This window comes from Eretmochelys imbricata, chromosome 3, assembly GCF_965152235.1.
Source record: "Eretmochelys imbricata isolate rEreImb1 chromosome 3, rEreImb1.hap1, whole genome shotgun sequence".
Taxonomy (NCBI): Eukaryota; Metazoa; Chordata; order Testudines; family Cheloniidae; genus Eretmochelys; species Eretmochelys imbricata.
In genome coordinates this window covers 10,453,712-10,481,019 of record NC_135574.1, presented here as the reverse complement: position 1 = coordinate 10,481,019, position 27,308 = coordinate 10,453,712, and the positions used below count along the sequence as shown (strand labels likewise).

Below are 27,308 nucleotides of genomic sequence, written 5' to 3'. Positions count from 1 at the left end.
GCATCACTAACCCCATTTGTGACGGCCTCAAAGAGAGGTCATGGACTAACACTTAATAAACAGCTCGTTCACTGCAGCTCCCTGAGGGGGAGAGTGGAAAGTCACATGGTAGGGTAATGCAAGGCAAGCCTGCAATGCTGCTCTCGTCTGGATTAACACATGGCATGTGGCACCTTAGAGACTAACCAATTTATTTGAGCATGAGCTTTCGTGAGCTACAGCTCATATGCATCCGATGAAGTGAGCTGTAGCTCACGAAAGCTCATGCTCAAATAAATTGGTTAGTCTCTAAGGTGCCACAAGTCCTCCTTTTTCTTTTTGCGAATACAGACTAACACGGCTGTTACTCTGAAACATGGCATGTGTTTCAGGGCTGTCAGTCTGTTGCCTTTCACTGGTACTATGGTCACACAAAAGTTTTTAAAGCAATGTAAACAATGTCCCACCCCAAACTAAACCAAACCCATATCCTTTTTAAGGCAAAGATCAGCCTACGGTGTATACACAGCTAACAAGTCATTATTTATACTGCTTTAGCGCGTATGAGCATCAACTCACAGCAAAGCCACTTCGCTTGGTGCTGTCCATACACATGTGAACAACAGTCCCTGTCTGAAAGAACTTTTAAACTCAATAGACTCAAAATGTGTTATCATCCCTGTTCTACAGCTAGGGAACCAAGTGACTTCCCAAGATCACAGAGTTAGTCTGGCACAGCCAAGCACTGAACCCAGATCTCTGCAGCCCCACGGTATTTTATAAAGGCTTCTTCAGCAGGGGCTAGCAAGTGCTGTGGATGAGGATCACTTACCTAGATAGGATTTGAAGCTTCTCTCCCTTGGTCAGCTCCAAGTCGCGGTCACTTGTGGAGGCGAAATCATACAGTACAATCACAAAGTCGTCACCGGCTGCAAGACACAGTGACACTATTGGGTTTAGCTGGTCTGCCTTTGATTGGGGAATTAAATATGTGGTGCACGGATTTTAGTGAACCCCAATCCATCCCCTGCCCTTGGTCATAGTGGATGACACCACCATCTTCTCAAGTACTTGTACTGGGCCTTCCCTTTTAATTCAATATCTCTCTAGACCCGCACATCTAGGCCACATTTAAATCTTGTCGCTACTTTCTACACAACTTCTCTGAGGCCTTGTCTACACTGGCCGCAGTGTGTAGCGTACGAGTAGCCACCGTGAAAAGCAGGCTGCGTCCACACTGTGGTGCATCACTATATGCAGCAGGGAAAGGCTCCCCTCTGCCAGAGCCTTTCCCTGCTACTGAGCCTTTCCCTGCATTGGGGAAAGGCTCCTGCACAGGGAGGAAATGGGACACTGCCCTTAAAAATAGCAGTGGAGATGGGGGAGGCATTGTTTGGGCATGTAGAGAGCCGTGTAGGGTAAATATGCTAAGGTTCTAGTGTGTCTTTACTCACCTAAGCAGTGCCTCACTGTCTACACTGCTATTTATACCCGTGCTAGGGGGGCATGAGGTGTATGTACTCTGCATCAGTGGTTCTCAGACTAGGGCTGCCGCCTGTTCAGGGAAAGCCCCTGGCGGGCCGGGCCGCTTTGTATACCTGCCGTGTCTGCAGGTTCAGCCGATCGCGGCTCCCACTGGCCGCGGTTTGCTGCTCCAGGCCAATGGGGGCTTCAGGAAGGGTGGCCAGCACATCCCTCAGCCCGCACCGCTTCCCGCAGCCCCCACTGGTCTGGAGCGGCGAACCGCGGTCCGTGGGAGCCGCGATGGGCCGAACCTGCGGATGCAGCAGGTAAACAAACCGGCCCGGCCCGGCAGGGGCTTTCCCTGCACAAGCGGTGGCCCTAGTTTGAGAACCACTGCTCTACATGTCTCTGCGAAGTGTCGACATCGCCTCAGACCCAGCCTGTCCTCGCAGTCCACTCAGCTAAATTTCTCCTTCAGGCCCCCATCCTCTCATACCTCAACTACTCCAGCTTCCTCCTTGCTGGCCTTGCCCCGTTCAAGACCATTCAAAGTGCTGGTGCTGCTGCAGTCCTCTTCCTGGCTCCTGTCGATTTCCATCAGCTTTGGATCAGGTCCTTGGATTGTAAACGCTTCAGGGCAGAGGCTCCAGGCCTGATTCTCTGTCCCAACACACCAACTTTACACCAGTAGAGTTGCACCAGTGTAAATGCGGTGCCATGAAACGTAGACTCAGGCCCTGCGTCTTACTCTAAACGCTGGCCACACCCAGCACTTTGTGGACACTGTCAGAGTATGACTAACATAATAATCCACTCCAGTTTGGACCCTTTGTCACTGAAATACTTGGTGGTGTTGTTTCATTGCTACATTTCCATGCCCTGTGTCCACGGCACAGCCGCATCTCTCTGAACAAGTATGTAACTATTCATGTGTGCTCTGTCTGGTTACAGCCACTGAAGCAGAAAAGACCTCTGCTTTCCTGACATTCTGGGGCAAATCAAGCCCTACTAGGAGCTTAAGTAAAAACCCATGTGATGTGAAAAGACTTTGTGTGCGCACAGCCTAATTAATGCAGCAGGGGTGATAAATATTCTATATATAGAACGTCGCAAGACAGACAGTCAAGTCACATTCTCTCTTTGACCTTTTCAAATAATGCCACCAGCAAGCAGCCCAGACTACCCCTTTCACTGAAAGATAATACGTCTCCAGAGCAACACGAGTTTTTGTGTGTGCCGGGCCTGGCTACTGGTTTGAGATTTATTGGCAATGTCGCATAACCCAAGGGGGAAATAGGCTCTGGAAACCAAAGCCTCCTCCAACTTGTAGGGAGGAGCTTGAAGGTCAACTGGGCAGATTCAAGTGTGTCAGTTTGAGGCTTCCTGTTATGAGGTAGAAGCAACTCCAGTGAGAGCAAAAACTTGGAAACATCATAACGTTTTGCATTACTGTGGCGCTTTCCATCTGAGGATCTCAGAGCACGTCACACAGGGTAATGTGCTAGCCCCCACATCATCCCGTAGAGGCAGTTAATATTTATCCCTGGTTTAGTGATAATGAGATTGGGAGGAGAAGAGAGGTCAAATGCCCATTATTCTCCAAAGAAAGGCGAATTCTCATTGACGGATATCATCATTAAACCATATTGATTTACAACTCAAGACAGGTTTCAGAGTAGCAGCCGTGTTAGTCTGTATTCACAAAAAGAAAAGGAGGACTTGTGGCACCTTAGAGACTAACCAATTTATTTGAGCATAAGCTTTCGTGAGCTACAGCTCACTTCATCGGATGCATAAAAGTGGAAAATGCGGTGAGGATGTTTTTATACACACAGACCATGAAAAAATGGGTGTTTAACACTCAAGACAAGCTTTTGAGCTCACATAGAGCTCTTCTTCTATATAAGCTCAAAAGCGGGTCTCTTTCACCACAGAAGTTGGTCTAATAAAAGATATTACCTCACCCACCTTGTGTTTTAAGAGATTATGATAAGTTTAGGCCCTAACATATTTTGTATTAAATTAATATTTCATTATAAACAGAAAAGAAACATTTAAGAAGAAAAACATTATAATTTAAATAACAAAATCAACAAAATCCAATTTAAATAAAAAAAAAATCCATGCCCCCCCCCCTCCGCCCGGTCAATTTTTACCCACCCTGGTCAATGGCAGTTTCTCCACTGACTGCAATGGTTTTGGATTAGGCCCTATGGGAACATCTTCACTGCAATAAAAGACCCCGTAGCGCCGAGTCTCAGAGCTTGGGTCAACTGACTCGGGCTCACGGGGTTTGGGCTGTGATGCTAAAAATAGCAGTGTAGACGTTCCAGCTAGGATTGGAGCCTGGGCTCTGAGACCTCCCCCTTTGCCAGGTTTCAGAGCCCTGAATATCTGCACTGCTATTTTCTCTCCACAGCCTGAACCCGGTTCCACAGCCCGAATCCTGAATCAGTACCACAGGTCTTTGTGGTATAGTACTGTAAAATAAGGGATAATACCACTTTATGAGCTCTTCTGTACAGCACCTAGCACAGTGAAGCCCTGACCTCGGGAGGGGCCACTAGGTGCTGCTATAGTATAAAAACAACAACAACCCGCATACTTTAATTCCAGCCCAGTGAGTGCTTGGGTCAGCCTCGCTTTCAGAAGGGCTCCCTTAGTCTGCACAGGTTTAGGGACTACTAGTTCAAACAGTTCTCCCACTGCTGTCCCATCATGCACTGGTGGATGTTACAGATGTCCCAGAACCCATTGCTTCAGAGAGCTGGGCTGGGTCCTGTGGGATAACTCCTCAGAGGGCATTGTGCCCAAAATGTTTTACAACAGTGCTAGGTGGAGGTGGGGCAAAAGGGCCACAGTTCAGAACGTGAGTTGGTAATGGCATTGGCGAGGCCTCATCTAGAGTCCTGTGTCCAGTTTGGGGCCCCACACTACAAGAAGGATGTGGAAAAATTGGAAAGAGTCCAGCAGAGGGCAACAAAAATGATTAGGGGGCTGGAGCACATGATTTATGAGGAGAGGCTGAGGGAACTGGGATTATTTAGTCTGAAGAAGAGAAGATTGAGGGGGGATTTGATAGCAGCCTTCAACTACCCGAAAGGGGTTCCAAAGAGGATGGAGCTCGGCTGTTCTCAGTGGTGGCAGATGACAGAACAAGAAGCAATGGTCTCAAGTTGCAGTGGGGGAGGTCTAGGTTGGATATTAGGAAAAACCTTTTCACTAGGAGGGTGGTGAAGCACTGCAATGGGTTACCTAGGGAGGTGGTGGAATCTCCTTCCTTAGAGATTTTGAAGGTCAGGCTTGACAAAGGCATGGCTGGGATGATTTAGTTGGGGATTGGTCCTGCTTTGAGCAGGGGGTTGGACTAGATGACCGCCTGAGGTCTCTTCCAACCCTGATATTCTATTCTATGATTCTAATGCTAGTGTGGACACACTAAACCATCTGTGCTTTCTCTGGTCCTGCGCTCCCAGGTCAGCTAGGAATGGCCCAGTTCTCTAGAGCTGATGGCCGTAAGACATGGCCGTAAGGGGCTCAGAGCAGGGTTAGACAACACTTTCATAAAAACAACAGAGGCCTCTTTACGCAACAGCTTCCACTGATGCTACCACTGGGTGTAATGTAATGCCAGGGGCCTCTCAGGCTGCTCAAACATTTTCCATCAAAACTTTTTTTTCTGTGGAAATTTGGGTGAAAATGTTCGTGGGAAGTGTCAGAATTCGTGGGTGAGCTTTTTGTTTGTTTTGCAGGTTTTTTGTTTTGTTTTGTTTTTTTCTTCAGAAAACTGAACATTTTTGGTCACAAATGTTTTAGTTTTAGGTTGAAAGTTTTTCAGACGTTGGTCATAAATTTTCACTTTTCATTTTTTCAATATTTCCAAAATTCCCAATGGACACAACTCCTCCCCACCCAGTGCTTTAGTCCATGTGTCTAGTGGGGCAAGCATTAGGACAAATATTTTATATTAGTGACTAATGATTTGGGGGGCCACAATTTTCAGAAATCACTCAGCACCTGCTCTATGAAAAACCAGGCCCAGGTTGGCGACCCCAAAATGAAGGTGCTCGAAAACTCCTAATGTTCTCCAAAAATCCAGGCTGTGATGTGGATAGCAAGACAAAGGAGAAGGGAATTCCCTTTACCAAACACCTTTACAAAATCACCATATCTTCCCCTCTACCACATGCAAGACCAGGACTCCATTGTGCCAGGTGCTGTACAAACAGAACAAAAAGACAATCCCCACCCTCAAGAGCTCAGGGAAGATGTAGGCCCTTTGGAAAATGCCAACTTTCAAATCCTACATGGTCACCACTGGGGACTTAACCCATGGGGTGTGAAATGAGCAAAGACCCACAAGAAGACAGGTTTGTATTTTTAAAAATCCCTAGCTATAGGGCCTATAGGCCTAATTGAAATATACACCGTACAGTGCTGCCAATTCTTGTGATTTTATCTGGATCCTATTGATTTTTGGTATTAAAAGTTCCAGCCTCTGGAATCAAGTGACTACCTAAGAATCTCAGCTTTCATTTAAAAAAAGTCATTTTTTAGCTACCATGGTTGCAGAGAAGAGATTGAAAGTGTGAAGCAAGTTCACCCTAAAGTTTCACAAACCAGACAGTAAAGAAAAAGAACCCAACATTTATTCTTTCAACAATAACAACAACAACACCTCGTGATTTTTAAAGCAATTCTCATGATTCTGGGGGGCCCCAATCATGTTTTTTGAATGTGTGGGGTTGGCAATAATGAAGAAGACACATCTCAGGTCTTTTATTTCTTAGGCTTTTTTGATGGCTGAACTGCCTAGATTTTGAGCTTCTCAGTCAATTCACATTAATTGTCTTGTCTTACTGGAATAAATTAATTATTCCAAAACTGTTCATAAAACTGTGTTGTAGCAAAAGAGCACTTTTGAAAATCCTTCCTCAGTCTGGAAAAAATAAGAACCTCACCACCCCGTTTCTTTGAACCTTCCCCCCAAACTAGAACTGAACCCAACCCCAAACCAAGCTGTTTTGGTTGTGTGTGTGTGTGTCTTTTGAGATGGAATGGAAAAAGTCCCTGTAATATACCGCTGAAGTATTTTTCATTTTCACTGAGCACCTTTGTACTTCTGCCTTTTGGCCGGAAGCAGAAGTGAAAGCTCCACTTCTGAGGGAAGCTGCTCTCATTGTGTTTCTGGCTAGACTGGAAACAGGAGATGACAAATCCCCTCAAAAGCCTGCATTTGAGATTTCCAGACTGATTTTGCAGACTTGAGAATAAAGCTGGTTGGGAATTTTCTGTCAAAATGGTGCTTTTCCCCCTATGGAAAATGCAATTTCTGCAAAATCGTTCCATGGGAAAGACTCATGAAGCAGTCAAATTACAACTCCCATGATGCTCCACAGCTCACACACAAAATATCTGCCAGTTTAATGCAACACCTTTGTGTGGACACTCTTACATTGGTTGAAGTTCATTCCTTATTAAATATAAGCAGTCAATATACAGCACTCTTCAACCAATTTCAGAAGGGCCAGCATCAATTTAACTAAACTGAGTTAGTGAAATTAGTTTCAGAGTAACATCCGTGTTAGTCTGTATTCGCAAAAAGAAAAGGAGTACTTGTGGCACCTTAGAGACTAACCAATTTATTTGAGCATGAGCTTTCGTGAGCTACAGCTCACTTCATCGGATCCAGTGAGCTGTAGCTCACGAAAACTCATGCTCAAATAAATTGGTTAGTCTCTAAGGTGCCACAAGTACTCCTTTTCTTTTAGTGAAATTAGTGCAATTTGTGTGTGTGTGTGTAACTGACTACTGAATGTACCTTACATCTCCTGCTCACTGCCCTGTCCACAGAGGATATGAGTCTATTACAGCCATTGTTAATGCAGATTAGCTCTTTAGCTCAAGTTGTACCAACTCCTGATTTTATTTTTGGAGGTCCCTGGTTCAACCCCCTGTGTCTAGACCTTGCTCCACTTGGCCAATTAACAGAGAACATGTTTTCCCTTATGGCTGTTGAGCAGAGAGAGAAATTGACGACTACCAATATTTACATCAAATCCTTCTAACAATTTGTCTACTTTGCCACCCCTGAGCCACTCAGCTAAGCCGGCCTAAGTTTTAGATGGAGACCAGGCCTAGATGTACTAATAAGGAACTAACAGTGCATCTGTGTGAAAATTGTAAAAAAATAAAACACAAATGAATTGATGATATTAGAACTGGTTCACCCAGTCACCGCACATTGTCTTGCAAGAACCCAGAGGAGGAGAAGGTAACAGAAAAGTGATTAAATGTAAAAATCTTACCTTGCTCTGATGGTTGGTTTAGAGGCGAGGTACTAATATGTTGTCTGAACTTTGGGAGAAACAAAAAAATTCCATTTGTTACTTTGCTGGACTAGGGGAAGGACCTGCTTTGTGGCTCAAAAGTCACTCACGACCTGATCCTAAACTCATTGAATCCAATGGGAGTTTTTCTATTGCTTTAAATGTGCTTTGGAACAGGGTGTTTATGTATTTTCATGGTGTTAGCATATTTTACTATGATGCATTCAGACTTGTTTGCTCATGTCCTTAAATAACCACTGGTCTCCTCTCAATTGATTTGGATGATCATAGTGGAGTTATCTGCTTAACTAGATTCCAAATGTTGCCATGCTATGTAATTCAGTTCATTGTTGCAAGATCTTTGTTAAATGATGCACGATGCAATCAATGAACCTGCTGAAAAAATTTACAAAGCAATATTACTTCAGGCACAAAACCAGGAAACTGCCATAATTGTCTCGAGGTTCATGGAATGTCCTTGCTCATGAATATCAGGGATAATTATTTACACCTGATTTAAATTTAAATTTATTTAAAGACACAGATTTAACTTTAGATGCCTAACTTTAGTCCCCAAGTTTTAGGGGTTTAATCCTTCTGCACTTCAGTTTTCCGTTTGATAAAATTATGTCATTTAGAATCTCTCCAGGTTTTCTCAGCCAGGCAACAGAAAACAGCAAAGGCTGGGTGGTTATTCACCTAGCTAGCTGTATTCTTCCCAGATCCAGTCCATTCTCCACCTTGATATAATGCACAGCGTCAGCACATGATTGTGCCAGACATCCATCTGGTCTCAACCCCTCTTGTGTCTACAGCAGTGGTCTTCAACCTTTTTAAGCCCCAGATCACTTTCTGAATGTAAGGGCAACCCAGGGTCCACCCCGCCCCTTCCCCAAGGCCCTGCCCCACTCATTCCATCCCACCTCTCTCTGTCGCTCACTCTCCCCCACCCTCACTCACCTTCACTCGGCTGGGGTAGGGGTTTGGGGTTTTGGAAAGGGTGCAGGCTCCGGGCTGGAGCGGAGTGGTTTGCAATGTGGGAGGGGGCTCTGGGCTAAACCTGGAGCAGGGGGTTGGGGTGCAGGAGGGGGTGCAGGGTTGGCTCTGGGAGGGGGATCAGGGCTGGGGTAGGGGGTTAGGGTGCAGGAGGGGGCAGGGGGGCTGGCTCCAGGAGGGGGCCCAGGGCTGGGGTGCTGGCCGCCCACCGGGCGGCACTTACCTTGGGTGGTTCCCAGTCAGCGGCGCAGAGAGGCTAAGGCAGGCTCCCTGCCTGTCCCGGCCCCACACCACTCCTGGAAGGGATCAGTGCAGCCCCGTGGCCCCTGGCGGGAGGTGGAGGGCACGTGGCTCCGTGCGCTGCCCCTTTCTGCAAGCAACGCCCCTGCAGCTCCCATTGGCCACAGCTCCCCGTTCCTGGCCAATGGGAGCTTCGTGGGCAGACCCGCGGCACCACCGGAGATTGCGATCGACTGGGAGATTTCTCTAGGATCGACCAGTCGATCTCAATCGACCAGGTGATGACCACTGGTCTACAGAATCTACCCATGTAGATGCTTCCAGGGCCTCTGAGCACCTCACAGTCCTGAAGAGGTTTTATCCTCACACCACCCCTGTGAGGGAGGGGAGCATTAACCCCATTTTACAGATAGGGATCTGAGGCACAGAATAGAGGAAGTCTGAGGCTCAGCCAGAAATAGCACCAACGTCCCCGAGGCCCAGTGCAGCACTCTAGCCACTGCTCCATCCTCCCTCACCTTTACAGAGGAGGTGGCCTGAGTTGAAGGGAACTAGAGGGCTCATGTTACCGCTGGCAAACCCCAAGTGCTGCCCTACTGATTTCAGAACTATCTGTGCCGCCATGGCTACACAGGACACAGAAAGGAAGTCACAAGCCTCTTACTTACCGGGGGCAGGGGTGGAGGAGGTTTCTTCCTGGAGAATACCTGAGGTTTTTGCCTATTCGCAGCCTCACACTGCTTTTGTGGCGTGGACTGGCGGTGTTTGCTCCCATACAGTCCCATGCTGTGAGAGAGAACACAAATGAACATGTGATGGGGCGACTCACGGAGTCAGGTCCTATTCAGTACAAGTAAGGGTGGTGTAAGCAGGTCCCAAACTAAGATAAGGACAAATGGTAGGGGATGGGAACACAGGGACGAGTGAGAGGTACTTATAAGACCCCCATTACTGTAATACCTGAGAGCCTCACAGAAGGCCTGCAGGACTGAGAAGCACTGTTCTCTGCATCTTACAGATGGAAAACTGAGTGACTTGTATAAGGTCACACAGGAAGTCTGTGGCAGAGAAGGGAACTGGGTGTGCATCTCTGAGGCTAACACCCTAATCCCTGGACCATCCTTGCTTTCCAGTGGCCCAAGCCTATAAGGGCACTCTGGGGCCGAGTGTTTGGAAGGTAGCAGAGGTTTTGAATAGAGATGGTTGAAATGTTTGTGTCAAAACATTCTTTGCCAAAAAACGGCTTTCTGACCACAACCTACTTCTTTGCTTTGGTCGAAATTTTCTGCTTTGTCGATGATGGGGGGCGGGGGTGGGGGAGGGGAGAAATCAGGTTTAGGAAACCCAAACATTTCTACTGAGAAGTAAATTGTTTCACTTTTCAGATACCCCAAAGATTTTTCAGTGAAAGATTTTTAGACACCTCCCCTTCCCTATATATATATTTGAAAGAAAAAAAAAAGCCAGCAAAAATTGGCATTTTTCGACCGGCTCTAATTTTTTAGTTTAATGCAAAATCATCTCTTGTCCTACATGCCTAGGCAGGAGAATAAGGGCGCGTAGATGCCTTTACAACCCTGCATGGACTATGCCCCCTGCAGGGGTGGGAGAATAGATTCTCTAGGACTGCTGATCCCCCTCCCATATGGGTGGGTGGCAGGAGTGGGAAACGGGGGGCTGCCCTGACTTTGCTTGTTCCCCTTTTGCTGATCCTGCATGGAAGAGGAAGGATTCTGCTACTTGTATAAATCAGTAGCAGATTGAAGCCTTGCCCTGGATCCAGGGGGACAAGCCGGGAAATGAACTCTGACTCCGAGAGTCTGCTTCAGCGGCAGGGCAGCTGCTGCTGCCTGCAACTCAGGGCAGCTTGTCAAGTCCCACACACTCAGCAGGATTACTCGGGGTGAGACAGGGTGGCAGCATCAGGCTCCTAGGTTGTAAGATCTTTCGCCCAGGGAATCCACCTCTATTTCCGATGGTTAGCATTATACCCAGATATGGCGCTGATATGTGATGACCGACCTCTTGGCTGACACACCGGGGATTGAACAGATAAAAGCGTGAGATGCACCTTGAGAGAAAGCTCCCTAGCGGGAAGCTATAATGACTCATAGCCTCTGTGGATTGGCACAGAGGGGGATCTGGAACACACACTCCCCAGTGGGTTACACTATGAAGGGTAAAACATCTGTAAATTACAAGCTGATTTTGGTTTCCACGTTGGCAGCGGCTAATCAGTTCTTCAATGGAAACAACAGGAAGAGGGTAAAAAAGACAAGTCATCTGATTAACCAGAAGATGAAAGCTTCTCCATGTGAAATTGGAAAAGGAGCTCAATAAACTATGGAAATCCAGGGTGCACAGAAAGCGTGCAGTGTTTCTAGTTACATGATGGTCCTGAACTTGTGGGGTCAGATGCTGATACACTTGAGGAGTAGGAGGACTTGTGGCACCTTAGAAACTAACAAATTTATTTGAGCATAAGCTTTCGTGCTCAAATAAATTTGCTAGTCTTTAAGGTGCCACAAGTACTCCTTTTCTTTTTGCGAATACAGACTAACATGGCTGCTACTCTGAAACTTGGGGAGTAAGTTATGCTCTCCGTGAGTAAGGATATCAGAAGCTGACCTGTGCAGTCCTTTTTATACACATGGTTCCCAGAGAGTTCCACCAGTTTTAGGACAGATTCTGATACCCTGACTCCAACTGAGTAGCACATTATCCGTGAATCACCCCAGGATTGCCAACCTCCAAGGTTCAACCTCCAAAGTTCTGATTTAGTTGGTGTTGGTCCTGCTTGGAGCAGGGGGTTGGACTAGATGACCTCCTGAGGTCCCTTCCAACCCTGAAATTCTATGATTCTGTGATTCAAATGTCATGTGCCAGACCCCGAAAAATCACTAGATGGACTCAAAAATCATGTATCAAAAAGCCATCTCTGTGGTTTTGGTTTCTCTTTGAGCTCCCCTCACCACCCAGCATCTGTGGGACATTACCATGTTGCCCACTCTCCCGAAATGGATGATTTGGGCCCTGCTCCAGGAGCTCTGGCGGGGGGACCCCGCTGAGAGCAAATCACATAGATTTACCTAACATGCTGCCTGACAGTGCGGCGCTACCAGCTTCCCCTCACCTCCAAAACTGTAATGACCCATGTGCCCACCCAACCTCATATCTGCCCATCCCAGCAGCAATTATGCACCCCCAGCCCCACATCAACATGGCCCACAGCTGCCCCTTCTGCCTCAGCATATCCCTGCTTCTGGGGTTCTTCACCCCAGTCTCCCAGGCCTGCGGGAGCTGCTGCACCAAATCCCCTGTCCCCACGTTCTCAGGTCTGGAGTTGAAGGGATGGGGGGAGAGGAGCAGAGAGCAGACTGACGCATTCATCGCAGGAGGAAAGGGGGAAGCAGAGCCACCCTGAGCTGCTGGGCTCATTTGGCTTCCCCTCCCGCTCTGTCCCATGGGAATGGTGCCGGCTAATCCCCCTCCCGTACCAAAAAGCCCATGGGGGTGGAGAGAGTTCTGCCCACCTCCTGCTGCAACCTTGATTGGCTGCTTTCCCCCAGGAGGCGGGGAAGCTGAAGGCAGCGAATCAGAGGGGGGTTCCCTTGGACAGAGCTGAAATGCCTGAGAGGGTGGGAGCTTTTCCCATCACTCCCAGAAAAGGGCGCAATTGGCGTTACTTGCAATGAAACCGCGAGAGCTGGCGGCACCGAATTCCTGTTGACTTCACAGGGCCTGCTGTGAGGAATGGCTCACCAACTTGCATGAGGGTGGCACAGTCTAGCCATGTATATATAGAAATCACTTTGCCACTGATATGCAGCCGTCTCTGGGGTGGAATCTGGTGGCAACTGAGAGCAGGAAGCCTCAGCATACAGACTTGATTTAGTTGGGGATTGGTCCTGCTTTGAGCAGGGAGTTGGACTAGATGACCTCCTGAGGTCCCTTCCAACCCTCATCTTCTATGATTCTATGACTTCCAGCAAGAATGGGAGTTTCAGGTACACCAAATCTAAAAGACAGAATTTGCCCGATGGGGCAGAGCTTCCAGCTTCCCCCCCTTTGGCAAGATGCCCTGCTCTTGCAAAAAGTGACTTGGAGTCTTTCAATGCACTCGGGTAGTCAGGACCTGAGTTTTTGGATGGTCTATGTGAGAGTACAAAGCCCCCTAACGCCACCAAGGACATTGTTTCAATACTGACTCAGAGGAGAAAGCCTCACTTACTCAGACACCTACTCCACTTCCTTCAGCAGCTTGGGCTTTCTTTGGCAGTCTATCATCCAAGTATTGGCAGAGCCTGACCCTGCTTAGCAGAGCTTGGTGATTATTAGGAGCAAATGTGATCTATTTATTGAACTTGCCCCATTCTTCCCACTTGTGAATTGTCCATGAACAGATTATGATTGTAATTAATTTGCTCATTTTCTGAAGTTGTCGAATGCGTTGTGCAAATACATTTCAGCCTGTGTGTTGAACTACTTGCCACATGTGGTCATTTGAGTATTTAATATTCAGAATTTGCTCTTCAAGTCATGTTACTGGTCCAGTAAGCCATGAGGCATTGCTGCTGATCTTTGGTTGGATCATAGATCTTATTTTTGCTTGGCTTAAAACCATTCACTTTCCTTCCGGACTGTCTAGCTACCTTCAGCCTCATTCTAAGTGTGTATCTAGCTATGGTCTCCACCCCTGTGGCATCTGAGCACCTCACTATCTTTCAATGTATTTCTCCTCAACACACCTTTGTGAGGTACAGCAAGTGTTATTATCCCCATTTTACAGACAGGGAACTGACTGAAAGACTAAGTGATTCGTCCAACATCACACATAAAGTCTGTGGCAAAGTACAGAATTAAACCCAGGTCTCCCATGTCCTTGCTTAGTGCCCTAACCACTAGACCATCCTTCCACTCAACATGGAGGATATCCAGGCAAGAGTAAGTGGAATTGCAGGCAACCAGGTGTATCTGCATAAATATAAGTTCCTCCCCAAACAGAAATGGCTGCACTGAACACTACTCAGAGACGGAAATTTTATGGGTCTTAACAACATAGAGGAGGTGCAAAGAGGCCCCAGGATAAACAGAGATGGCAGCGCCTGGTTTGTCTGATGGCGTAGGAAGGTTTCACATTTAGAAATGGTTCTCACAAAACTACACAGAAAAAGTGAACAAATGTGGCTCCGCCTAGATGAGAATTGGAATTTGTGAAATATTTGCGAATAATTTTCCCCCGCTCATCATCCCGCCCTACTTTTTAAGAGATGTCAGAAGACGAGAGCCGCAGTCATTTACAATTTCTGACCTGATTCAAACATTCTGGAAACACTCTGTTTAGACTCTTGATTTGCAGATATGCCAGTCCTACATGAAGATGACTGTTGTACAAAGCGCTCAGATAGATAGATAAGAGAGAATCTGTCAGGTCTCCTGTGAGGTGCTGAGCCTCCAAAGATGGTCAAAATGTCTTTTCATTTTTTTTATTTATTTTATTTTATTTTTTACAAAAACTAGGTTTTTGGTCAACAAATAGAGTTGAATTGAAATTTTTTTTCACAAAAAATTGTTTTTGGCAAAATTGAGTTTTTTAATTTTGAAAAAAAAAATTTTGCGAGACGTTTGAGATGTTTTGTATCAAAACAGCTGGAAAATGCTCCCCTCTCAATTTTTTATCTCCCTCCCCTTTATTTTCCTCTGAAAAAGAGGGGAAGGAGGTAAAAAGATGAGACAAAGTGTGTGTGGAGGGAATATTCTGATTTACTGATTAGGGCTGTAGAAAAACACCCAAAATATTTATAATACATTTAAATTGGTATTCTATTATTAACAGTGCAATTAAAACTGCGATCAATTGCAATTAATATTTTTAATCGAGTTAATTTTCTTTTGACTTAATGGCATGAGTTGACTGCGATTAATTGACAGCCCTCTTATTTACCTTTTCCGACTTGAAAAAGTTGATTTTTTTTTTAAAAAAAATGAGAGAAATGGCAGGGGAGACCCTCTTTCCCATACTTTTAATTTTTTCTTCCACTGGAAAAGTGTGAAAAAAGTAATATTTGTGGCTGTCAAATGATTAAAAAATAATCACAATGAATCATGAGATTAAAATAATACTCGCGATTAGTTGCAGTTTTAATCACACTGTTAATAAGAGAATACCAACTGAAATTTATTATAAATATTTTTGGATGTTTTTCTACATTTTCAAATATATTGATTTCAGTTACAATACAGAATACACAGTGTACAGTGCTCACTTTATATGATTATTTTTTAGTACAAATATTTGCACTGTAAAAAAGATAAACAGAGGAAAAAAAATTTTCAATTCACCTCATACAAGTACTGTAGTGCAATCTCTTTATCGTGAAAGTGCAACTTACAATGTAGATTTTTTTACATAACTGCACTCAAAAACAAAAGAATGTAAAACGTAGTGCCTACAAGTCCACTCAGTCCTGCGTCTTGTTCAGCCAATCGCTCAGACAAACAAGTTCGTTTACATTTACAGGAGATAAGGCTGCCCGCTTCTTATTTACAATGTCACCTGAAAGTGAGAACAGGTGTTCACCTGGACTGTTGTAATATAAAGTGAGCACGGTGCACTTTGTATTCTGTGTTGTAACTGAAATCAATATATTTGAAAATGTAGAAAAACATCCAAAAATATTTATAATAAATTTAAATTGGTATTCCATTATTGTTTAACAGTGCAGTTAATTAATTAACTGTTAACTCAAGCGGTTAATGCAAAACAAATTAACTAGATTAAAAAATAGTCACAATTAATTAATCAATCTATATGCACTGTCAATTAATTAGTTAATTAATAATCAGACAATTACCCAACTGGTTAATTAATTAACAACTAATTAATTAATTGGTTAATTAGAACTATTTTTTAATCTAGTTAATTTGTTTTGAGTTAACCGCTTGAGTTAATTGCAATTATATAGGCAGCAGAAAATGTTACTCTGCCACCACTATAATATCAAATAAATGTTTTTTTTCTACTTTCTTTCCCTTTTCCGCTTATTTCTCCTGTCCCCACCCCATTCCAGAAAGTAAATAAGAGAAAAACCAATAACAAACAAATTTTTGAAAATCAAACTGCTTTTGGTGTTTGGAACCAAAAATGAAACACAAATTGCAATCTGAAATGAAAAGTTTCATTTAGTTTGGAAGCTTTCTGCAAAAGAACCAAAATTTGGCATCAGACAGTTTTGAGCCAAAAGATTTAGTTTGGAATAATAGATTTTCTACCCACTCAGGTCCATGGGAGTTGAGGGCAATCAGCACTGCATGGGATTGTTATGTTCATGGCATATACATAGAGCTGTTAGATAGAACCATAAATACTCTTCCTGGAAGGTTGTAATGTAGCGTGACTTTATTTTTTTAGAATTCAGAACACACAAAACCCCCAAAACAAAGAGAGAGAAAGCAGGCTACTCCCCAAAACAGAAAGGTGCAACTCACCCGGCCTTACACTAGGCTGGCTCTCTGCTGACTGACTGATGCTACTAGGTAGGGCCCAGATAACACACTTCCCTTTAGACGTCCCCCCACCCAGCCAAAAATCCCTAAAATTTAAAGTGACAGTCTACAATTTTAACACAGATTTTAATATACCCCAACGATCAGGCTCATACAGTATGCCAGAAAAAACACAAAGGCAACAGACACACTGATTATTTATACAGCACCATCAAAAGATGCCATGTGCTTCACAGAGTAACAAAGGATATGTCTACACTGCAATAAAAGACCCATGGCAGCTGGCTGGGGTAGCTGACTCAGGTTCACGGGGCTCAGACCCCATGTGGGAGGAGGGTCTTAGAGCCCAGGCTCCAGCCGTAACCCTAATATCTACACTGTTATTTTATAGCCCTGCAGCCTGTGCCCCACGAGTCCAAGTCAGCTGAGCGGAGCTCTGAGACTTGCTCCCGCGGGTTTTTTATCACAGTGTAGATGCACCCCAAAGGATGGACATCCATTGCAAGAGAGTATACCTCTTGGTGCATTGACCAGTGCACATTTTCGCCCTTGAATCCCATCTCATTCCCAGCCCAAATGAAATAAAATGTCTGCGCCATTCTTGCTGCAAAAGGTATCACCCGCCCGGCAGCTTTTGAGGCCCATGTTACAGCACACGTCGGTGGAGTGAGGTCGGAAGGAGAGGCACACCTCCTGAAGCTCAGCACAGCGTAATTCTGCCCACAGCAAGGAAGCCTGTGTTACTTTTAGAGACACAAAAGCCTATTTAATTTAGCTCTCAAATACCTCTTCCAGCTGACAGACATTTAAGCCTTATTGCTGCTGGGCATTCAGGCACCAGGACAAAGCCCCGTGAGTGACCCCAGTTTACCTTACCGTGGGGTGAGCTGCACGCACTGATCATGCTGCGCTGATGTAAAATGGTGTCTACACTGATATGGCTAATGTGGTGGCTAAATACTCAGGGCCAGATCACACTGATTCTAGATTCCACGGCTAAAAGGGACCATTCTGATCAGCTAGTCTGGCTTCCAGTATAACACAGGCCACAGAACGTCCCTAAAATAATTCCTAGAGCCGTTCTTCTAGAAAAAACATGGGGGGGGGGCACGGACAGGGTAAATAAAGGTCAATGAAGCCGCGCTGATTTATACCAGCTGAAGATCCAACCCTCATTGTAGACATATGTATCACACAGCAAGCTTGATGACGACAAGAATGGAAACAAAGCACTTTCATAACTAGTTAAAGCCCACAAACCATTTGGGGACCAAATCCTTAATGGTGAGAGTTTCCAAAGTGCAAGGGACTTAGGTACCCAACTTTCAATAGCCATCGTCAAACTCTGCTAGGCCCTTTTGAAAACCCCACCCTTGTCCTTACTAAGTTTTTATTCAGGCAAAGCTCCCATCGATTCAACTGAATCAGGACTGTGGGGTTCATCCCATTGCGTTTCTGAATGTCCATCATTGTAATATGGAGCTGGCCTTGGACTTCAAGTCCGGGCAATGACTTCCACACTAAAGAAACTAATCTACTTCTCACAAGGAGAGCTAGACAAATAATGGATTTTTCAGCTCACCAGCAATTTCAAAAAATAAAACCAAAATGAGTTTCAGGTTGAACTGAACACATTTTTGGTAAATCGAAAGTAAAAAAAAATGTTTTGGGTCAAACAAAACAGTTCAAATTTTGTATCAGTTTTGAGCATTTAAAACATTTTTGATCTTTTTAAAAATGAAATGAAAGGAATTTTTGAAAAGAAATCTTGTTTCAAACAGAAAAATCAAAATGTTTTTGACTTTTTCCGAAAATTTTGTTAGGTTTTCTTTTTTTCTGACTGAAACGATTTGGCAAAGCTGACACGAATTCACAATATGTTTCGGTGCCGACAAAGCTGCATTTTTTGCCCAAAAAAAGTTTTGTGTAAAAACCAGATCTATTTATAATGGGTCAGTCTTGGGCTGCTCCACCACTCAACCAGGAACATGCTCATCTGCCTGCTCTCCGTGGCATGTTCCTGTAACCCCCATTCACCACAGTGACCATTGCTTGTGGGACTGTCTGCATTGACTTTTGCACCTTCTTGTTTGTCAGCACTTGGTTTTCGGTAAGGCTGGTGTTTTGGTACAAGAACTTCAAGTGGGAAGTTGAAAGGAAGTGGCTAAACCACTGAATCAGCTGATGCCTTTAAAATGAGACTGGAAACTGAGTCAGCAGTGTGCCCTTGTTGCCAAGAAGGCCAAAGGCATATTGGGCTGTATTAGTAGGAGCCTTGCCAGCAGATCGAAGGAAGTTATTATTCCCTTCTGTTCAGCACTGGTGAGGAAACACCTGGAGTATTACGTCTAGTTTTGGTCCCCCTGCCCACTATAGAGGGGATGTGGACAAATTGGAAAGAATCCAGTGGAGGGCAACAACATGATTAAGGGTCTGGGGCACATGACTTATGAGGTGAGGCTGAAGGAACTGGGGTTATTTAGTCTGCAGAAGAGAAGAGTGAGGGGGGATTTGATAGCAGCCTTCAACTACCTGAAGGGGGGTTCCAAAGAGTCTGGAGCTCGGCTGTTGTCAATGGTGGCAAATGACAGAACAAGAAGCAATGGTCTCAAGTTGCAGTGCAGGAAGTCTAGCTTGGATATTAGGAAACACTATTTCACCAGGAGGGTGGTGAAGCACTGCAATGGGTTACCTAGGGAGGTGGTGGAATCTCCCTCCTTAGATGTTTTCAAGGCCCCGGCTTGACAAAGCCCTGGCTGGGATGTTTTAGTTGGTGTTGGTCCTGCTTTGAGCAGGGGATTGACTAGATGACCTCCTGAGGTCTCTACCAACCCTAATATTCAATGATTCTATGGAGACTGGAGACACATACTATGTGTCTGAGGTCCATGTAAGGTTCTCATTACCATAGAACAGTGGTTTTCAACCTGTGGTCTGTGGACCCCTGGAGGTCTGCAGATTATGTCTAAGATTTCCCAAGGGATGTGCAACTCCATTCAAAAAATGTTAGGGTCTGCAACTGAAAAAAGGTTGAAAACCACTGTTGTAGAGGAACAAACACTCTACTGCTCCCACTGAAGGGCACTGAAGTTTTTGTCTTTGACTTCAATGTGAGCAAGCTCATCCTCCAACAGAACCATGAGGGTGGACAGGAAGAATAACTTAATAGGTCTTCTCCATCTCTGATTTCTGTGTGCTAGATTCAGGAGTCCACTCCAGCTGCTTGGAGCTTCCAGAGCAGTGCAAAGCAACTGGGACAGTCTCCCTCTGGACCGACACACTGGGGACCGAAATGGGGCTAAAAGCGTAAGCGGTTTGAGCTAAAGAGCCAAACTCTGTATCTGGGGGCTGCACCAATGTATATCCTCGTGGATTGGCCCAGAGGGGACCTGTAACACACACTCACTAGTGCATTGCACAACCAGAGCATAGTGGTGAATTTGACGCTCTGATTCAATGATATTATTCCTGTCCCAATAGTGCTTTTGGGTCCAAGGATCAAGGATTGGGCCCCCTTGCACTAGGCATTGTTCAGGCCAATGACAAAGGAGACAATCCTCGCCCCTCAGATCTTACAGTCCAGGTGCCAGCTAGGACAAAACACGTGGATGAAAGAGACAAAGGGAGGTTGCCTGGGATCACAAGGTAGCAATAAAACAGAGTTTAGCCGAAAAGCAGAGGTCTCAGCTGACCTGTCTACCTCACTCTCGTGAAATTGTGCAGTGGTAAATCAGACCCCCACCGCATTAAACACTCCAAGGTCTCTTTTGTTGTTTGCAGAGCTGTCCGTGTGGTTGCATTTTATGGGCCAGATTCACCGGTCCTCTCCAGTTCTTTTGCACGAGTAGGACAACACAAAGCAGCTGAAAAACCAGCCCATTAAACCCGGGATGCATTGTATCACTAGAGCAGTGCAAAGTAGCTGCAGCATACCGGGGAATCCTGCCCTTTTTTTTTTATCTTCTGCCTCTGAAAAAGAAAACCCTACTTATTTACAGTTATTCACATATAACGTAACTGGCTTCCATCCCCTCGCTGGTTTTTTGAGTTGCTAAATGATTATTTACTTAGGTTAAGGCAAGAAAGAGATGTAAGATAATGCAACCGTACTGTACTATAAACAGTCCCCATCAGAGACAAGGTCTAGCTAAGGCAGAGAAGGTGGAGTGCGTGACTATCTTCCTGTAGCAGGATGCAGTGGCTGATGTGGTCAGGGCCTAATTTAAACTTTCCCATCTCACAGGCATTGGCATCTGCTTCGCTTTCCTAATGCTGCAATATTGGCCAGCAAATGTTCCTGGGGGGTAGCCTGGGGAAATCCACCCCTGGTTTTACAGGAGCCCTGGGGATGTTTGGGAGCAGGGAATTAGTTCTAAGCAGGGCTCCAGCTCTGCTGGATGTCTCTAGAAAGCTGCCAGTTCGTCACCGTTAATGGCGGCTCCTCAAGCCAATTGCTGCCCCGACTGGTAGGAGCCAGGCTGGGTGCAGGGCAAATGCAGTGGTGCTGTCCTGCTCCTGCAGGATAGCCCAGAACACGACTGCTTGGTCCTTTGCAAAGAGCAGGGTGAGCCCCCAGCTAGCATGTGCTGCAGAACATACGTGCTAGCCTGCTTGAGAACTGATCCTATCCTATTCGTGATTCTCTGATCCTATCCAGTCTCCCCTTTGCCATATAAAGATATTGGGCCTGATCTGCAGTTTCATGTAGGCCTCTTTATGTCATTCTGGCAGTGCAAGGGCTCGTAAAGTGAGTGTCAACATTTCATATTAAGCCCGGGCTCTGACTCAGCTTTGGGCCCAAGCCCCGTTTTGCTCCACACAAAGATCGGTCTGACGCGGGTCAGCGAGCTCTCAGGAGCCGGATCCTATGACTCTGTGAGGTGGGCAGGCCAGACCCTGACTCCTGCTGTGATTCCGGTCCAAGCCCTGTCATTTTGCAGTGTGGATCCAGTTTGAACTGCAGACCTGAGTCAGAAGGTCTGTGTGGTACAGTACAGACATGCTAGCACGGCTGTGGGACCCAGGTCCAGCAATGGTAAACCCAGCTTTGCAGGGCAGTGTAGACACTCAAGCATAAGCTTGGAAACACCGAGTCCACAAGCCCAGGTCCCCCACACCTGGGTTTATATTACAGCATAACTATACTGCCTCTTGGGGGCTGAGTCATTGAGGTGCTTGATCACAGTCCTAAAGGTTGTGGGTTTGAGTCTTGCTCGATCTCACACTGAAAGGCTGCCTCTGGTTCCCCCAGCTGCAGAATGGGTACTGGGTTCAGGCAGTCAAGGATGGGCAGAGGTGATGCCGACCACATCACACCATTGTGGTGTGGCTTACCTGAGTTAGCCCAGTGAGCCATTGGATGGGGGGAACTTTGGCTTGACTCTATAGATATACCCCGAGAAGGTAGAACTGAGCCCCCCTGCGCAGAGGGTAGAGCTGGCATAAGGAGGCCTTTGTGGTGCCCCTGTTCCCAACTCTGGGGCAGATCGGGGGTTTGGCTGAATGCACCACACTAGGGCTATTCCCTGCCTCCCAGGCTCCATGAGAAGCAGTGGGTCAGTCAGAGCAGCCCAGAGGCTTCTCTGATTTACACCTGGAGCCGGACAGGATCCTGCGTGGACCCATAACCCAGGGAGAAAAATAATGCTTCAAAGCGACCTTAACCTGTGCTCCAAGTGCATGAATGGAGTAACTGCGATTTGGGTTAATTTGGGATCTCTCAAATCACATCAAACCGGCTTGTTACTTCCATCCAAACAAAGGCTGGTTCGGAATCACCTGTCTCTCAGAGTCTTCCAGCTTTCTCGCTCCAGCAGGTGAATCCAGCCAGCAAAAAACAGATCCACTAGTTCATTAAAGCCTGCTTCAAAAGGTGGTGCCTTCTAGCACGAAGCCGGCTGGGATGATAGACCGCATGTTCGGGGGGTTAGGGGCTCCAGGCGGAGCAGATGCAAAAGCTTTATGAGAAGGGAGGGGAAAATAAACTCTTTCTCTCCAGAAGTAGAAAAATCTCTGTTTGCCGCCGGGGTAGTTGTTTGCTAATCAAAACCCCTGTCTGCAGGAAAAATTGCTGATTTCACAGAGAACAGCAACTGGCTGAATCCTGCCAGCTGCTTTGCTGAGCAGTAAGATGCTTTTCACGGGCAAGCTCAGCAGGTCCTTGGAGCTTTATTTACTCTAAATTGTACTTCCAGGGATGTAGGTTTTATTTTTTATCGTCTATTTATTACTAATTAACATCATCAATTAATTTCGTGTTTACTCTGTGCTTTCCAAACAAAGGGCTAGATTGCGCATTTGCCCTGCTCTATGCGGCTGTGCAGGGGATGGAGGGAGGGGGAAAGGGAAGTGCCCCAGCAAAGGGGGAGATACAAGCAGAATGCCCCAGGGGGCAGTATTTGCATCACTTAAGGCAGTGGTTCTCAAACTTTTGTACTGGTGACCCCTTTCCCATAGCAAGTCTCTGAGTGCGACTCCCTTATAAATTAAAAACACTTTTTAATATATTTAACACCATTATAAATGCTGGAGGGAAAACAGGGTTTGGGGTAGAGGCTGACAACTTGCGACCCCCCCCCCCCCATGTAGTAACCTCACGACCCCCTGAGGGGTCCTGACCCCCGTTTGAGAACCCCTGGCTTAAGGTAAACAACAGTGTGTGCTCTTGTCCATGCCTATCTTTGCAAGCCAGCAGGTGGGCTATGTGGTTCAGTGCCTTGGCCATGCCCCCTATTGTCTGGCCACACCCCCTTTGGACAAGGATGACTCCCATGTGTAGCGACTGACTCAGAGGTGCAGTGTGTTCTGGCTGCCTCTTTTACTGAGATGTTGGGATGGGGAAGAGTACCTGTCCATCCTGGCACATCCACTCAGGGGCAGCCACAATTTACCCCACAGTGCGTGACACCACCTCCCCAGTCCCAAAGGACTCACAGACAAGGTGAACAAAGACACAGCAGGACCCAACAGCTCAGAGGAGTTCTCTTTAGGAGTGGAAAGTGCCTACCAGGCATAAGGAGACAAAGGACTGTAGATGCTGTTTGCCACCTCCCCAGAGTGGCAATAAAAGGACCTGGCTTGAAAGAACCCAGAAGTTCAAAGCGTCATGTCCTGCCAGGCTCCTTGGGACCAGACTCTCAGCTGGTGTAAATCACCAGCCATGGAGCTACACCAGTTTACATCGGTGAAGGTTCTGGTCCTTTTGTGTGGGCAGAAATCCCCCATCCTGGGACCTAAGCACATTGACAAATCCTGTGCAACACCATCAGTCCAAAACAATGACTCGGACAACACAACCAGACCCACCCAGCCACCATTCACTGACAGCTGCTATATATGCTCCATCTTCCCCCAAACAAACCACCTTGGTCCCTGCACCCCCAAGGGCTAAGCAAATAGCTGGGCCTGATGTCTGCCCTGAAGGCCTGAGTTATCTCAAACCTGGGGAAGGGCATGAATGGCAAGAAGAGTGCCCTTCCTGCAGCCCCCCTCTTCTGTGCACATCCAGCAGGAGGGGGAGAAAAGATGGTTTGAGAGGCAGCTTTGCAAACTGTTATCTCTTCCCAGGTTTTGCTGTCTGTTGGGATAATAAAAACGAAGTGTCCAGTTACCCAGGGACTAAAGACCTTGGCAAAATCATGCACCAAGCCCTAGGATTCTGCAGGTTGGGGGAAGAGGTGAATCGATGGGGGCTAAAGACTGCTGTACTTCACCCTCCCACTCTGTCCCCCGAGGGCAGCCATGGAGGGTGGATTTGTGGAGCAGACAACTGTGGTTCCTACCCTCCTGCCCTGCCCATTGAGCCAACCCATGAAGTCCTTACTAAGCTCAAATGTTCAGTGAAGTCAGCGGAGACTCCAGATTGGGTGTTGCACCTTTTGTTTAGCGCATCTGACGCTCACTGCACCTATTTTAGATTCTCTTCCTCTTTGTCGTGGAGAGTTGAGTAACTGTGTTTCCATTGCATGAAAACCCACAAACAACTCAGTGAAAATATATTTGGAAGTAAAGAAATGGGCTAATCTTTTTCAGCAAAACTTTCCACAGAAAAATGTTGAAAAACAAAACATTTTGGGGGGAAACATTAACTTGGTTATACTAAGCTGGTCTTGCAATAATTCGCACTTTTTGATAAAAAGACCATTTTCAATGAAAATTTGTTCCAAAAATGTTGACCAGCTCTAATTAGCCATAAACTAATTCAGCTACAATATTCGGGGAGGCAGTATGTCCTAGGGGATAACGCACAGGAGTGGTGCTCAGAAGACCTCTGTTCTAACCCCAGCTCTGCCACTGGTCAGGTGGGTGATCTTGGATAAGTCATTTCCCCTCTCTGTGCCTTGGTTTACCCTTCTGTTAAATTTGACAATGACATTTACCACTTTGAGGTGTACTGATGAAAAGCACTCTGTAAGAAGTAGCTGTTATGATTATTTAATAAAACCTGCTGGGGCTTTGCCTATAGGCTGCATAAAGAACTGTTTCCTTTTAACTGAGCGCCCCTGGTTCCTGGATTATGAGACAGTATAAAAGGAAGGAGGTGTCAGTTTTCATCAGGCCCTTCACGAAAATTCAATCTATGCAAGTCACTGAGGCATTGATTCTGCAAGTAGCTCTGCGTGGGTGGACCCCTTCCCGTGGGGAAACCCGCGGAAGTCAATGGGGCTCTGCATGGGCACAAAGGTCCGCTCTCTGGATGCAGTTGCAGGGTGGGGCCCACGTGGGCTAATCCCCCCACGCGTGTGTTACTTTTACTAACACTCATGGAAAGTATGGCCCTGTTTCTGCAACTGACCACATGTGGGTGGATGCCTGGGGGCTGCCTGGGGCCTCATTGACCCCGACGTAGCGGGGGTTTCCTCAAGCACAGCCATGTACAGGCTCAAGTGTTTCATAGATCCCATGGCCAGAAGGGACAATTGTAGTAATCTAGTCTGACTTCCTGTATAACACAGGCCACAGGATTCCAACTGAGGAGAATCCACCATGACCCTTGGTAAATTGTCCCAGTGGTTAATTACCCTCATGGTTTAACATTCACACCATGATGTCTGCATACCCAGGAGACAGCTAAATGAGGAAGCTCTGCGGATAGGCATTTGCTGAACTTCTTCCTCCTGAACTTTCATTTTATCGGTTCCACTTAGCTGAGGCCGGGGATGCAGTTTCAGGATAAACCAACGAAAGGTGCTTCACTTGAACACAAGACAAGATTCACCCGGGGCGGGGGTGGGCGTGGGTCTCCTCCACAGCCAGAGAAAGCCCCTGAGCTCTCTGCTCTCACCACAGCTTCACTTCCTACTCCTATGAAAAGGGAAGTTGCTTCTTCAGAACTTATTCTCCACTGCTTAGGTAGGACAGAGTCGCTGTGACTAGATACAGCTGAAAGGTATAAATAGTCTAGTATCAACCCAAGTCCTCTCAGTAGGTCTGGGAAATGAGTAGAAAGTCCACTCAAAAACTTTCTTCCGTTTTGAGACAAGCTCTCTATACTTAAAATGAGAAAACCCACTGGAACTGGCAAAAACCTCTCAAGCGAGCAGAAATATTTTAAGAGCTCCCACTGCTAGAAGGCTGCGAGAACATGGGGTGCTAGAGAACCGCGGTCATGACTGCAGCATGGTCTAGTGGCAAGACCACTCACGTCAGAGTCAGGAGTGCTGGGTCCTCTGCCTTACTCTCCCTGGGGGATCTTGGATATGTCATGTAATTTCAACACCTCTGTCTCACCTCCCACGCTTGGTCTGTTTATAGTAGGGAGTGCTGCTTCTGATGGCTGTACATGGCAGAGCATAATGGGGCCCTGATCTCGGTTGTGGCTTCTGGGGCTGCTGTCATATTAATAATAATAAATCTTACTCCTCAGGGAACACCTCCTCCCAACAAGCTAGACTGAGGCTATTTCAGGACAGGCAGGAGGGAGTTCCAGGGCCCTCACAGAGAATGACAGCCTACAGCTGCCTCTCTTATAACCAGGGGAACTCCAACTTGGGTGCCTCTACTGGTCTCATATATGGGGAGAACTCTCAAAGAGAGAGACAGTGTCTCTTGTTATGGCCCAGGTTATTTAGTGCTTTAAGGGCTGGTACTTGGTACCAACACCTTAAACTCCAGCCTGAGTCCTGCAAGCACCCAGCTCATGGCAAGAGATCCCATTTAGCAAGCAGGCTGTCTCATTCTGCCCCAACTTCAGCTTCCGAATGGATGTAGAGACGTAGCCCGAAGCAGAGCACATGGCAATCATCCTTGGTGGTGACACAGGCATGAATCATAGCAATGAGGTCTGTGTTGGAAAGAAAGGGTCGCAACTTCCTGGCCTGCTGTGATCGGCAGACAATTCAACTGTAGACTCCATGCAACAAGGAGGGAATGGGTAGGGTGTAGGACGATGATGAGCAGAATTTAAGGTCAGAAGAGCCAATTAGATCATCCAATGTGACCTCTTGCATATCACAGCCCATTAAGTTTCACCTAGTTACCCCATCCCATAAATAATTAAATAATCATTGGAGCATGGACTTGGGATTCACATCTCCTGGCCCGGTGACTATTTGGGTATTTTATACAAAGTGAAACAGTGTCAAGAGGAGAAACTGAAAGAGTCCCAAACCCAGATACCCGATAGCAAGGTTTGGAAAGATGAGATTTTTATCAGTCAATGTCGATAAACGTTGATCTCATCACACATACCCCAACGGATGAAAAAGTATTTCCAGTCGATTATCAAAATGTGCAGATAGGCAAAATAAGGAAAATGCTGCTTGAGGACTTCCATTAGAGATCGATCGAAGGACA

The 27,308-nt window shown here is 46.2% G+C and overlaps 1 protein-coding gene across 4 annotated transcripts in view; it reads right to left on the bottom strand.

The window, feature by feature from the left end:
* The window catches only part of BLK (BLK proto-oncogene, Src family tyrosine kinase), a 67,752-nt gene that overhangs the window by 32,906 nt on the left and 7,538 nt on the right, over positions 1–27,308 (bottom strand). Inside the window, exons 1-4 of one of the 4 annotated variants that reach the window (XM_077812373.1) lie at positions 16,497–16,507; positions 9,677–9,794; positions 7,752–7,800; positions 812–908 (exon numbers count right to left, since the gene is read on the bottom strand). In XM_077812373.1, the coding sequence (XP_077668499.1) occupies positions 812–908; positions 7,752–7,800; positions 9,677–9,793 (263 nt within the window). In that variant the 5' untranslated portion in view covers position 9,794; positions 16,497–16,507. Of the gene's footprint in view, positions 1–811; positions 909–7,751; positions 7,801–9,676; positions 9,795–16,496; positions 16,508–27,308 lie in introns of those variants that run through there. The other 3 variants (XM_077812375.1, XM_077812372.1, XM_077812374.1) reach the window with 3 other exon arrangements.